Source organism: Bison bison, unplaced genomic scaffold, assembly GCF_000754665.1.
Source record: "Bison bison bison isolate TAMUID 2011002044 unplaced genomic scaffold, Bison_UMD1.0 scf7180017864145, whole genome shotgun sequence".
In the NCBI taxonomy this organism is placed as follows: Eukaryota; Metazoa; Chordata; class Mammalia; order Artiodactyla; family Bovidae; genus Bison; species Bison bison.
In genome coordinates this window covers 2,935,128-2,950,454 of record NW_011494717.1, presented here as the reverse complement: position 1 = coordinate 2,950,454, position 15,327 = coordinate 2,935,128, and the positions used below count along the sequence as shown (strand labels likewise).

Below are 15,327 nucleotides of genomic sequence, written 5' to 3'. Positions count from 1 at the left end.
AACCTTCTGGGATTTCCTTCTTTGTCTGTCTCTCTCTCACCAGTCTTCTCCTTTCCTGACAGGTGAGGCTTGTTGTTTTATGCCAGAATTCATTCATTGTAATGAACTAAAAGCAGGCTTGAGTTTTCTAGAATTGCTTATTTATTTTTTCAATGCAAAATCCTTTTCTAATATATTGCCCTGTCTTGACTTTTTTTTTAAAATAAAGCTTTACTTATTTATTATGTCTTAAGTTGTAAATCTAATGTACAGAGCACTGCATTGCATATAGGGTTATTTCCAAATGTATTGGGTTATGTAGATCATGATAGCTTTTACTGACTCATCATCAGAAGGACAGTTTCTTCTGGTTGTTCATCCAAAATAGGAATAGCTTTGTAATCATCCATTCATAAACTCATCCTTTCCAATTTTTTCCATAGCACATTTTTGCCAGAAAGCCCCAATTTGTATTATGTCACATGGCTTAAAAACAGCAAAGCTAACCCATAGGAGGTTGACCTCATTTTCATTAGTATGTTGTTTTAAAACTATACTGCTGCTGCTACTGCTAAGTCGCTTCAGTCGTGTCCGACTCTGTACGACCCCATAGATGGCAGCCCACCAGGCTCCCCTGTCCCTGGGATTCTCCAGGCAAGAACACTGGAGTGGGTTGCCATTTCCTTCTCCAATGCAGGAAGGTGAAAAGTAAAAGTGAGACACATACCTACCTATTTTTATATATAAAAATTAACAGGAATTCAGTGTGTGAGTGAGTATATATACATAGACTTTTAAATAAGAAAAAGGCTCCTGCCTGAAATTCTTTAGGGAACCCAAAATTTAACTTTAAATCATTGAGTTAATGTGTTTGGGGGAAGTATTTCATAGCTTAGTATGGCAAAACTCTCTCCTTTCTTTTCTGACACAGTAATATTTAAAGAAAACATTAAAGAAAATTTGTGTAGTTAGATCCCAGGTAGTATGGTGAAGTGGAAAACATATCGGAGAGAAGATGAAGGAGACTTCCGTTTTCTCTCAGGTCTATCACTAGTGCTATATGACCTTGAGAAAGATTGACTCTTTGAAGGTAGTAATAAGAATAGTACTTGTATGAGTCATATATGTCTCTCAAATGCTCTGATCTGAGATGTTAGGGATAACTGGAGTGGAAACCAGCTGATTATGCTATGCTAAGTCGCTTCAGTCGTGTCCGACTCTGTGCGACCCCATAGACGGCAGCCCACCAGGCTCCGCCATCCCTGGGATCCTCCAGGCAAGAATACCGGAGTGGGTTGCCATTTCCTTCTCCAGGGCATGAAAGTGAAAGTGAAGTTGCTCAGTCGTGTCCGACTCCTAGCGACCCCATGGACTGCAGCCCACCAGGCTCCTCTGTCCATGGGATTTGCCCGGCAAGAGTACTGGAATGGGTTGCCATTGCCTTCTCCGAGCTGATTATAGTTATGTCTGTAAATTCCTATCTTAGCCATTCTGTCTTGAACTTTATCCACTCTAATGAATATCTACATTATATGGTCTGAATATCATGATAATATCTGAAGCTTTTATTTTTTTCATTATGGTTATTGTGGCCTAATAACTGGATATTTTTAGAATACTGATAAATTAGACTACTATTGGAAAGAAACGTCTTCTGTGGTAGTTAAGTGTAAAAATATGGGCTTTGTAATTAAGCATTTATGGGTTCAACTCCTAATGCTGCCTAACTAGCTATACATGTATGTAATATTATATGTAATCTTGGATAGTTTACTTAATCTCTGATTCTGTGTCCTTATGCAAAATATAACTATTAGGCAACTGTTTTATAAGTGTAGTTTCATGGTCCCCCTAGGATACTCAAACTAAAAAAGAAGGCAAACAGCTATAGACAAGATATTTGTAATGAATGTTATTATAATCATTTAAAATAATCAGCCAGTTAAATGTTACTGGACAGCATGTTATTCATGTTTGGTAATATTAAGATTCATACTTTTGGTCGTGAAGATATTTACTACTTATTTTGGCATATGCTCAATGCTGTTCTAAATAGTTTATTTGTGTTCTTGTATTCTAACCTCATAGAAACTCTAAAACAGTAGCTTTATTATTATCCTTACCTTTCAGATGAAGAAACTGAGGCTGAGTTAATTATGTGGCCCAGTACAATGTAATAATGTTTGAACAACAGATTGAAGTCTTGAGTGCCTTGACTGTTTACAGTACTGCTTCCCATTGGAAGTGATGACATCTAATAATATTTGCTGTGATATTAAGAGGTATTGAGAATGTAAAAGATTTGAGAGTAGTGTGATTTGAAAACATTAAGTATCGATATCTTTTATTAACAGAGAGGACTAAAGTCTGGAAAAGCACCATTCTGCAGTTCTAGAGGACTCCCTTGTGGCTTTTGTTTTCTACATGCCTAATTGTTAGCATCTGTACCTTGTATTAACTTCCATTGTAAATAGAGTCACCTTATATCCTGATTTGTTCAGACAGTCCAGATACATGTTTTCATGGCATAATTGTTATTAGTACTCTCTTTCTCAAACTGTCCCAGTTTGGATGTTATATGAACACTATAATGTAGACATAAAGCCCTGAAGTTCTCTTAATTTTTAGAATTACGTTAATTTTTTTGGTTTGGTGATTTTACCTGACAATTTGTATTAGAAAAATCTAACGTGTAAGTGTAACTCATAATAAAAATTCTAGCAAGAATTTTATTTATTACTTATTTTGAAGTAGTATAGTAGTTTACTAGAGTGTTGACTGATTTCTTTGGAGATGAAAAGGGCAAGGCATAAGTGCTTCTTTAAAGAAAGAACTAATGAAATGGTGGATAGTGGGGATTTGAATCTGTATGTCCACCTAATCATTTCTGAGTTGGAAGGACAGGGGAGTATTTTCTTGACAAGAAATACCAAGTTGTTTGACCTTGGTTTAGAGCTTTTGTGAATTAGGGAAGTAACATGAAGCAGTATTAGATAATGTATTTTACAGATCTTCAAGATCTCTTAGCCTTTTCTGTAATGTGCTTTCCCATTTCTGCTACAGTAAAAGAGTCTCCAGGGGCAAAACACTTTTTATTGCTATTCCAACCACTGTACCCCTTAATTTTTTACTTTTTTTTTTTTTAAGCTGTTCTATTTATTGCCTTCCCCTATATTTAGTCCATTTTAACTTAATTCTTGGCTAGTAGTTTCTCTAACAATATTTGAAATCAGTGTCTGCATTGTCACAGCTGTCTCTGGAATGGTGATAAAGGCCTTTGTTAGGAGAAGTGTTAATTTTATTAACTACTAAATTGTTTGTCCATGATAATTTATAAGTGCTTGCAAAATGAAGAGATAGTCATAGCACAGTGCTTGGCAGAAAGTAGGTACACTGAATAAGTCCTTGGTGTAGACTCCCTCCAGGTTTTATAGTTTGAATGTCAAAGCAGTGATCTGTGAACTATTATAGCATTACATGGAATCTTATCCCAAAAGACTGGAATAGTCTCCTCAAAAAATTCTCACTTCTACTACCTCACAAGATCAGTTTGTTTCAGCCGCTTCTATGTCTAATAAATGCTTCTAATTAACTTCTTATGACTTCATTTTTGATTACTTGTTATCCTTATTTTAATATTAAAACACTTATCTTTATGAAATATAGGATAAAAATCTTATTCTTATAGGAACCATTTTCTTCTGCCTAAAATGGCTTATTTATACAGTACTTTAAAGGGATTAACTTGGGTTTCACTGTGAATAATTGTTCAATAATTTAAGTATATCAAGAGCAGTGTTTTAGTATTATATTATCGTCTTAACATTTTGTTTGAATATTTGCATGAAACTTTATAGTGAGATTTTTTTAAAAATCGAAACAACCAAAGTTGTATTTTACTGGAATCTTTATTAGTATAGATCATTGTTTAAAATGCCTATACTTTAGGGAATTCCCTGTTGGTCCAGTGTGTAGGGCTCTTCGCTGACCTCGGTAGGGTTCAACCCTTGGTCAGGGAACTAGTATCCCACAAGCCGCGTAGTTGTGGCCAAAATAAATCAACAAAATCTCTTTTAAAATAATAATAGAAATAAAATGTCTGTACTTTAAATACAAATCATTTGCAGCTCAGGAAGATCCTAACATGGCAAAAGTTTTTTTCTTTTTTTTTAAATAGACAACTTAGTTTCCTTTAAAATTAACAGTATTTAGTTTAGCAAAAGATCCATAGATTAGGCATACGCCCAAATTGAATCCACCCTGCTCCCCACAAAAGCTGCTTATCCTGTTTTTGTGTTTGTTTTGGTCGGTAGTACTATCATTTACCTTGTTACTCACATTGTAAAGTTTTATTCTTTTTAATCAGCCTTTCATTTTTGTTAGTATCCTATTGACTCCCCTGAATGTCTCTGAAATCTATTTTATTTTCTCAGTTTTTTCTGTCAGTGCCCTGTTTCAGTTCTTGTCGTCTTGACTCTCTTGTAATTCTCCTGAATGATTTCCTTGCCTCTGGTCTAGAATATCCATTATTCTTAGAACTTTGAGGTTCCTCATAATCTGCCTAGATAGCTTTCACAGCATCAGCTCCCACATCTGTTCGTCCATCTCACACCCTGTTCTACAAACTATGCGTTTTCTCAAGTTGTGCCTTTGTTCATCACTTCTTATGTCCTCCCCACCTTCCATTCACACTTTAGATCCCTGACACACACACAGTCTTATCTCTCAAGACCCCATATAAGTTTCACTAAGTTCATTATAGTATGGGTGTTATATATTTGTGAGCTCTCTGAAGATAAGGTCACCATGCCCTTACAGAGGCAGATACAGGTAATTTAGTGTTTTAAGTGTAGCAATAGAAGTATATACAAGCTTAATTATGAGGATCTAATAATTATGGGCTGAAAGGAATGAGTGTCTTACAGATGCTTACTTAAATGTCACATGCATTGTTTAGAAAACCAGTCTGTTCTTTTCAAACAAACATACCCTCAGTCTGGTTCTTCTGAGTGTCAGGAAAGGTAGACAGGAGAGACCTGGATGAATACTATAAAGTCTCATTAGGAATTGACCAAATGTACATTTTTATTAATCATCAAATGGTTATACCAACACAGTTTTATATCCTTCCGTGTGTTACAACATAGAATTGGACACAGGGCTTTGAGATTATCTCAAAAAGTATTTAAGGGTCTTCTTAATGTATCTCTTCCACCATCCTGCTTCCTGCTTTAGGATCAGTAGATTGTTACTATTGAGAACATAGAAAGAATTGTGAAGTTCACCTCAAATGAATTGTTAAGTAAGAAGAATTGTCTGTCATTGAAGCTGTAGGATAGGAGATATTCCAAGGGCAGTACTTGGAAGTAAAGAGAAAACTTTAATCATTTGTATAAATATTTTTATTGTATTATCTGTTTTAAGAAATTTAGTAAGTCTTTTGAAAGAATTCATTAAAAATACCACATGACAGTAAAACCATTTGAAAAATGCAGAAGTATGAAGTTGACTTTTCAGGTATAGAGTTATTAGAACCAGTATCCAAGCATAAATGGGGAGTTATTATTAACTAGACAAATTAGGAAACAGGGCACTCTTGAGTTTTCGTTAGCATTGAAAACTAACTTGTGCCTATTGATGGTAAGTTTGCTTTCTGCTGTGTTTTCGCTTTTTGTACTTAGGATGAAATTTAAATGTAATAATTTTTTCCCTTCCATATAGCTTTTGCCTACCAAAAAATTTTGGGAACCTGATGATTCAACAAAAGATGGACAAAAAGGCATATTTCTTGGGGATGATGAATGGAGAGAGACTGCATGGGGAACTTCTCGTAAGTTATTGGTGTATGTGTGAGAGTTCTGGATTTGTTGAATACTTGACTTTTTTTAAACCCTACTGCTCCCAAACGATACCTGGAGAAACTTTGTGGTATCTTTGAGGATTTCATGTGTCCTCATAATACACATTTTCTTATGTAAAGTAAGCCATACCTAATGGTTCATTTATTGATTAGAAATGTTTGTCACAGTAAGATTTTATTAAGTTTTATTTGGGGTTAAACTCTGATTATAAAATTCTTAATTTCCATTTAAATATAGGACACAATTTAACCATAGGAATTTTTAAGCTTGAATTGTATCAATGGATAGTGATCTATTAACTGCAGCTCAGACTAGCTTTATTAAACATTAGCCACAACCATAAAGGAAATAAACCCCCATAGTAAGATAGAATTCCCAGACAGGGAGCAGCCTTTGAATGTTTTTGATATCCATAGGAAACAAAGACTGAGGTCCAAGAAATTCTTAAGGGAAAAGGAACTGGAATGTAAGGAGTGTAACTCATGCGGGTGACAGTATTTATTGGTAAATTACAGAGCATACTTATATTCTTAAAATACTACTGATTATATTTTTAAATGTTTCTCAGTAAAATTTGAGATGTACATGTGAAACTCTCAACATGTATTTAACAAGTAAGATTCCGCTTTATAACTAAAAGCAGCTTATTAAAACTACACAAGATGATCAAAGTAATATAAAATCAAGTTTCTGGAATTAACTTTATATTTTGAGTATAAATTGCCAGGTACTTTTTTTCTCCTTAAATCATTAAGAAGATTTTTAAGTTCTTTACGGTTTTAAATTTTGTTCTTAAAGGTAATTGTTTAAAAGTTAGGAAAAGCTGAAAATTTTTAGTACTATTTATAATCAAAATGGAAACAGATTGAAAACTTTGCTAAATACTAAATTAGACTAAAATACTGGGAATTTTATTTGCGTTCAACCAATATGTAATATAATGTGCCAGTTTTGGAGAATACAAAGATAAATGAGATATGTGATCCCTGCCCTCGGAATTTTTTTTTCCTGGATTTGTATTAACCTATATAGATTAAACTTATATAATTTAATTTATTCAGTTATTTGGGCCAGGATACATTTTCTACACAAAAGGCACTTTGTTTGCTAAAACAACATGCTTGAAAATTTGGTTGAAAAGCATGTTTTGATTTTTGTTTTGAAAGGTAAATGGTTAATTGCTTTATTTATCAGAACCAAATATTTTTAAAAGCATTCCAAAGCAAAACATCTTGAGCACAACATGGTAATGAGAAATCCTTTCAAGATGAATGTTAGGGAGATATTTTTGGTATGTTGTATTTGGAAGACAACTGGTACCAACAGTAAAACATTTAAGCAACTGTTTATGTACTCCTGATATATCTTTTTAGTGTCAAGTTTATACTTTTAGTTAATTCCTTGTATCACTCCCTCTCCCAACTTTTTTTGTTGTATGGATAAAATTTTGAAGATGAATATAAGTTTTTACCAGGAGACATGAGAAAATTAGAAATGGATGGATGATTTTGTTTCCTAAGTAAACATTTATTGAGTGCCAAGCATGTATAAATATGCAAATGACATTCCTTGTCCTAAAAGAATTGTCATTCTACAGTTCTTTCCATGACCACAGGAAATTTTATCATACACATACTTCCTTCTCAGCTGAACTGAATTATTTCATGTTCAATAAAAATGATTATTAATTTCATTGTGTTCTCCTGGCACTTTTAGGTCTTTGAGCATACTGGTTTCTCTAACCAGAGTGCTTTCCACCCCCATTTTCACCTATTTTTTGCTCTCTGTCCTTCATATCACTTCCTTTGGGATTCACTCTAAGACTGGGGATAAGTGATGAATACTCTTTCTCTTCCCCATAGTATCCTGGATTATTTTTATTGAAGTGCTTTTACTCTTACTATGATTGCTTCCTGTTAAACCTATAATCTCTTAGAGTACAGGGACTGTTGTGTTCTTAGATCCCACATACATATCACAATGCTTAGCATATTGGTTCAAAGTTTTTTTCTGCAAATCTGGGTGAGTCTTGCCTCAAATGTTTTTATGTTTGTATTTGCTTTCAGATCTTAAGTATTGCCTTTTTATCACAAAATACGTAGAAAAGGTATTTGTACCAGATGGATAATTTTTTGTTAAAAATAAATGGTAAACTTTTAGACTAGAAGGATTTTTTTTAATTAAAAAAATATTTTTAATCTTTAAAAAAGGAATCTTTTAAAAAAACTGATTCTTAGTCTTTACACCAAGAATAGAAAATTTTGTGATATTACTGGCTTTTTTGAATGAACTTAGTCATCTATGTTTATAGCAGTACAGCCATGTATTCTGAATCTGTCCAGTACATGACTATGAGCCTGAGAAGTGCCTCCGTCAATTTAAGAGGAGTTATTTTTATTTCAAAGTAAACTTTATTTCTAAAGTTTAAGAGGAATTATTTTTATTTCAAAAAAAACTTTATTTCTAAAGTTTTTTGGTTTGAGTTGTTCTGAATTGACAATAGAACTTATTAATAAGAGGCTTAAAGGCAGTGGAGACTTCAAATTGTTTCTATTGCCAGTGACTTCTGAATTTGATTATTCTTCAGATAGCCTTTTACCTGCTTTTTACCAAATGACTTTCTTAATCTGTATTCTCAAGAAATGTCCAAAGGGCATTGAGTCTAAGCAGATTGAAGATGTTTTTATAAAGATTACAGTAACATTCAAAACAAAACAATATACTGATTTTTCCTTAGTATATTAATTCAGTATGCTGATTTTTCTTTAGTGTATTAATTGATATGAATACATTTGGTTAGCTTAAAGGTACAAATTTGTAATTGTTTTCTTTTTTCCAAACAGACCATTCAATGTCCCAGCCTATTATGGTACAGAGAAGATCTGGACAGGGTTTTCATGGAAACAGTGAAGTAAATGCAATATTGTCTCCGCGATCAGAAAGTGGAGGCCTTGGTGTGAGCATGGTAGAATATGTATTAAGTTCTTCTCCTGCTGATAAATTGGATTCTCGATTTAGGAAGGGAACTTTTGTAAGTATTTTGAATGAAGAAATGTTTTTAAGTTGCTAGATGGTTATTCGGTTGTCTTTAAGTCAGTTTCTTATTCTGGCCCTTCCTAGAATTAAAGGTAATTTTATAGCTATTGGTGCTCTTGTTTTCTTCTCTTGGCCCCTTCTTGAAATACATGAAATGGTAGAACCGCTGGGAATATTTATAATCTTAATCATGTTTCCAAAAAAATCATATTAATTTAAAAAGTTTGTAAGATTAAAATTGCTTATTCATGGTAGTACTTGATATGACAGTTAAAAAAACAAAATCATCTTTCATTAAGTAGAATTTTAATTTCACTTGTGGTGTTACTGCTTTTCTAGCACCGCTATAGTTAAGGTTGCCTTAGCCCTTCTGTTATAAATCACTGGTTTGTACTCAATTTTTTTGGCCTTTGATAAATTCGTTGACTACAAAATTAAAATAAGATTCAATGTTTTTATTGTTTACATGCACTATAGTGTAGTTTTAGGTCACCTTGTGGTGCCTTTTTTTGTGTTCTATTAAATATTCAGAATCAAACAGACTCTTTTTCCTCAGGGCACTAGAGATGCTGAAACAGATGGACCTGAGAAAGGAGATCAAAAAGGCAAGGCTTCTCCATTTGAGGAGGACCAAAACAGAGATCTTAAGCAAGGAGATGATGATGATTCTAAAATAAATGGCAGAGGTTTGCCAAATGGAATGGATGCCGATTGCAAAGATTTTAAGTAAGATTTTCACTTTCTCAAGAAGAAAATCATATTTCTTTAGGGATTATTGCTACTAGCTGATATGACTGATTTAGGTATTTTTCCAACTTTGGGTTTTTTAATTTCCCTTTGTACCTTGTATTAATCTGGAAGATTTAAAATTTTTTATAAGGAGTATTTAGTTAATGATTATGTGCCATTTTTTAAAAAGATAAGTCTTCAAAATTCTCTAAAACAGTGCATCCCATTAAGTAATGTTAGAAATTGCTATTACCTTTCTACTAATATGGTAGTCTAAATTTTAACTGTTTTCTCCCTGCTAAAGTTTAGTGAATTTAAGGTTTAATCTGTGATTTTTCTTGGCAAACTCTTCTTGAGTTTGCTCTTCAGCACCTTTCTGTAGAGTTTCCTCTTCCTTCTATCTCTGTATTGTATCCTATCCCCCTTTTCTGAGTTTGTGCTGATACTTAATCATATTCCTGAAATTAGGATGGGAAGAACATATCAGACTTCTAAAAATTAGTGTTACGTTCAGAATTTAAGTTCAGTTGTAGATTTTTTGTTGTCTTTTTATGGCAAGTATTTCTTTTGTTCTAGCCTTTGGACTTAGATTAGGCAGTGCACATTCATCTAAATATTAGGGAGTTGTTTCTTCATATACTGAAATATACTTCAGTAATCAGATGCTTTGGGGCCTATACCTGAAAATAGTTGTTTCTTTGCGATCTTACGAACCATGAAATATTAGTTAGTTGTTAATAAACATAAACATGTACCTACCTTTAATTATCAAAAAACAGAGTAACAATACTTCTTAAAAACAGTGCCATTTAAATCTGTTCTAAATGCAAAAAAGCATCCAAAACCAGTAAACCTCTTTTGACAAGAAATAAATTTAATGCTACTCAGTTTGTTTTAGAACCTTATTCTGATTTTGCTCTTCTGCTATTACCTAATCTGTGTTTCAAGGGCATGCATTTAAAACTGAGTTGATTATAAACCCTGCAGAACATACATTTATAATTGAAGTGTTAATACACCATTAACTATAGCAAGAAAATAGCACCACTCATAGCATAATGACTTTTTCTTTTGAATCCTCTTTTTTTTTTTTTTGCTGTATTAGAGTTGTTTTGTATGAAAGACTATATTTCTTAAAAAAAAAAAAAAGAAAGAAAGACTGTATTTCTCCATATTAATATGAACTTTACATTCAATAGCATTCTAATTCTGTTAAGTTTGTAGTAGGTTTTTTAAATTGCTTATAAAGTATTTCTGATGCAATATTGTCTTCAACAGTATAAAAATATTTCAAAGTAATAGCTGTGGTCATATGGTCACTATGGTAGCACATCATTATTACATTAACTGATACATCATCTCTTGGAATAGAACTGAAAGGTATGAAAGAAATATAGCAGGCTTTCATTTTTTGTTGTTACTGTTGTATAATTGCTTTACAATGTCGTGTTAGTTTCTGCTGTACAGTGAAGTGATCAGTTATACACACACACACACACACACACACGCGCGCGCGCGCGCACACGTACCTTCTCTCTTGGACCTTCCTCCCACCTCTTTCTTTTTTTCAATGGACTGACTTAAGATCCTTTCAGTTTTTTTTTTTTCTTTCCATATATTCTGAATGAAAAGCCTTTGGATTATGCACATGAAAATTTTAATTGTGGATAAAGGGGAAAGGAGTTTGAAATTTCTTCTGATGTTGCAAGGACAGTGGTTAATTTTGAAATAAAATGTAAGTCCACAAACCTAAAGTATCTGGAAAACAATTCTTGTAATTAGTCAATTGCTTTGTGAAATGTTCTGTACGTGTTAGCAGATTTATTCCATTGTAAAGTACCTAAAGGTGGGGCAGTTACATATGGATAACCGTTGACATTTAAAGACCGGTTATAATAGTTACTACCATTTATTTAACGTACTTATATTTGAATATACTATGAAATGATAGTTCTTCAGAATGAATTTACTTCTTGTGAAGGAAAAGATCTTATATAAATTATTTCCACAGAAGGAAGGAGACTGTTAATAAGGATCAATTATGTCCAGAAATAAAGTGAAAATAGTTTAAACTGTAAAGGATGATGATAAAAAGAGAAGAGTCGGTGCTTAAAATTTAGTGTTAATAAATTTCTTCAGAAAATTAAGACTAATTGGTAGAGAAAGTTGCTCTTTTGTATATAGAATTATACTTTTCATTGATGTACATGCTTAACTTTTGATAAATATTCATTTTTATTTATTTTGATTTAAACTGAAACAATTTGGTATGATAAAGATTGTTTTTGGAGAGTTCATAGAGGGTTTTTACAAACAGTCTTTTTGTTTTTGTTATTATAGGACTACAGTGTCACCTCCTCTGTCTCAAGGAAACTGAGACCTGGGTGTTGAAATGATTTACTCAGAATAATGTTTTAGAGTCAGGAGTCAGCCTTCTGTCTTGGTTCACTGCCCTTTTCTTTTGTATTCTGTATTATACAGCCTTCAGTTCTGAAGGCCATATGATGCTTTCTGGCCAGTTTCCCACCCTGCCCCGCCCCCCGGAAGTATTAGGCAAGATGTTAGGACAACTATGCTAGTAGACAGGATGGGAGTATGGTGGGTAGATTTTGGTTTCAAGTCTTCTCATATTTGTTGCATGGTAGTCTGCTGTTCATATCACTGCTCATTTTGTTTGTGATTTGAAACAAAAGTTTTGAGTACTCTAAGCCTAAATCGTGATATTGGACAATTTCCTTATCTGTAAAATTGAATTACATCTTTATGCTATTAAAATTGGGGACAGTTGTCACTAATAATTGAACAATGAAACCATGTCAGCTTTTAAGTGTAAGCTGGATTAAACAGGAAAAAAAAAGCGATAAAGAGCAATGTTTAGTGACCTAGGGTCCCTAATTTGCCTTTTGTGTTTTACCACCATTTGTTTTCCGTGATTTTCCTACTTTCTGATTTCACCTTTTGACATACTTGTTACTTTTACTCATTTCTGTTTTCTTTTACATAGTCGTACTCCTGGAAGTCGTCAAGCCTCTCCAACTGAAGTAGTTGAGCGCCTGGGCCCCAATACTAATCCCCCAGAAGGACTGGGGCCTCTTCCTAATCCTACAACTAATAAACCACTTGTTGAAGAATTTTCAAATCCTGAAACTCAGAATCTGGATGCCATGGAACAAGTTGGTCTGGATTCCTTACAGTTTGACTATCCTGGTAATCAGGTACCAATGGACTCTTCAGGAGCTACTGTAGGCCTTTTTGACTACAATTCCCAGCAGCAGGTAAAGAATACTCCTCCTTTAGCAATGTTCCTCTTAGCTAGTAGTAGTATAGCCTGAAGTGCTGTGAGATGTTGACATAAATAATAGGGATATTTTTAAACACTTTAATGTTTTATTGAATAAAATGTCCTTATAGTTAAGAAAGTGATTAAAATATGTATTTGTAATATTCCGTTCTTAGCTTTCTAAACAAAAATGAAATGCTATGAGACTAATCTCTGTATTCAATATTTTTCTTAATAGCTTTTTCAGAGGACTAATGCACTAACAGTTCAGCAGTTAACTGCAGCTCAGCAGCAGCAGTATGCATTAGCCACAGCTCAGCAGCCACATATAGGTGAGTCTTTATAAGTTACCATTTTAATTACAGTGTTAGAAAATCTTGTATTAAAGTGTTTAGATCTTATTTAATGGTGTTATTTCATTACTTCCTGAAACATCTCATTGAGATAAAACAGTAGTAGATTACATGGCAAGAGTAAAGATTAGGAAAGAACAGTTTGGCTTTTACTTGTATTCTTGGTGAAATAAAAATCTGTAACTTGATGAAAGCTGTCAGCACATAAGTTTTTTTTCTTAGTGTGAAATGGAGAGCATTAAACACTTTGAAATTCAAGCATCGTTTTGGGTGTTCATATCAAGTCAGAGTGTTTGTTTTTAAAATGGGCTGGAAGTAAGAATCCCGAGAAAAATTTTTTTAATTTTTTCTTCCTTACTTCATTAGGCTATTTAGTCTTTGAGCTTTATAGTAAAGACTATAATGTGAAATACTATGATTGCGTATGTCTTACTGGTAGACTTCAGGCATTATTAGTACCTGTTTTTCTGTTGAGGTTGTTGGCTTTTTTTTTTTTAAACTTATTTTGAAATAATTACTGATTCACATGAGGTGGCAAGGAGAGTACACAGATTCCCCATCTAGTTTTCCCTAAATGACTACATGTTAACATAATTATAGTATAGTAACACAGCCGTTGGTAAATGTGTGTGTATAGATGTGTGTCATTTTATCATGTGTATAGATTCGTGGGAACCATTCTTAACACCTAATTTTGGCTGACCTTGATTTATTTCCACTCTCAACATCAGGATGTTTGGAGACCAGGGATGAGATATGCTAAGTTAGTTCTATTCCCTTAACTTTGTACTGTTTTGGGTCAATCCAAGAAGTCTTTCCAGGTCCAAAATTTTATTTTCAGTTTTAATCATAGGTGACCACATATTTCTAGATGACTTCTAATAGCAGCATGCGCTCTGGACCTATGTTTTTATACTTTTCCCCAGCCATCTTTATCCCTGTATATAGTGCTTCTTCACTCATTGTTAGAAACATTGATTCCTGTCTACTCGTGGGCCATTACAACACTTTTTATTTCTTGACACTTTATCATATGATTTATATGTTGTAGGCTGGGATACCCATTATTGCTCTTCCTTTTGGTAGTTTAAAATTTTCAGCTCTTGCCTTTTCTTTCATATGAGCTTTAAAATCCTCTTATTTACTCCCATATGCATGTGTGCTTAGTGTTCGACTCTTTGTGATCCCATGGACTGTAGCCCACCAGACTCCTCTGTCCATGTAATTCTCCAGGCGAGAATATTGGAGTGGGTTGCCATTTCCTCCTCCAGGGTATCATCCTGACCCAGGGATCAAACCTATGTCTCCTACATTGGCAGGTGGATTTTTTTACCACTGAACCATCTGGGAAGCCCGTGTTTACTTTCAGACCAGGTTAAAATCTTAAATTAACTTATGAAAATTAACATCTTTATGACAGTAAGTATTCTTCCAGAAGCTAGTGTGTCTTTAATGTTGTTGAAGTTTGCTTTTGTGGTGTTTATGAGTGCTTTAAAGTTTCTCTCATATAAGTTTGCATATTTTTCAGTAGGTTTGTTCTTTGGTATTTTATCTTTTGCTATCATTGTAAATGTATTCCTGTCTTTCATTGTATCTTTAAACTGGTATCTGTGAAAACTCTTGATTCAGTTCAGTTCAGTTCAGTTCAGTCGCTCAGTCATGTCCCACTCTTTGCGACCCCATGAATTGCAGCACGCCAGGCCTCCCTGTCCATCACCAACTCCCAGAGTTCACCGAAACTCATGTCCATCAAGTCAGTGATGACATCCAGCCATCGCATCCTCTGTCGTCCCCTTCTGCTCCTGCTTCCAATCCCTCCCAGCATCAGAGTCTTTTCCAATGAGTCAGCTCTTCGCATGAGGTGGCCAAAATATTGGAGTTTCAGCTTTAGCTTCATTTCTTCCAAAGAACCCCAGGACTGATCTCCTTTAGAATGGACTGGTTGGATCTCCTTGCAGTCCAAGGGACTCTCAAGAGTCTTCTCCAACACCAGAGTTCAAAAGCATCAATTCTTCGGTGCTCAGCTTCCTTCACAGTCCAACTCTCACATCCATACATGACCACTGGAAAAACCATAGCCTTGACTAGA

At 34.0% G+C, this 15,327-nt stretch overlaps 1 protein-coding gene across 10 annotated transcripts in view; it reads left to right on the top strand.

Moving 5' to 3' along the window:
* The window catches only part of PUM2 (pumilio RNA-binding family member 2), a 116,223-nt gene that overhangs the window by 27,898 nt on the left and 72,998 nt on the right, over nucleotides 1–15,327 (top strand). For all 10 annotated transcript variants that reach the window (XM_010840527.1, XM_010840526.1, XM_010840528.1 and 7 more), the window contains 5 exons: nucleotides 5,701–5,809; nucleotides 8,684–8,871; nucleotides 9,433–9,602; nucleotides 12,610–12,880; nucleotides 13,124–13,217. In XM_010840527.1, coding sequence (XP_010838829.1) covers nucleotides 5,701–5,809; nucleotides 8,684–8,871; nucleotides 9,433–9,602; nucleotides 12,610–12,880; nucleotides 13,124–13,217 — 832 coding nt within the window. The remainder of the gene's footprint in view (nucleotides 1–5,700; nucleotides 5,810–8,683; nucleotides 8,872–9,432; nucleotides 9,603–12,609; nucleotides 12,881–13,123; nucleotides 13,218–15,327) is intronic.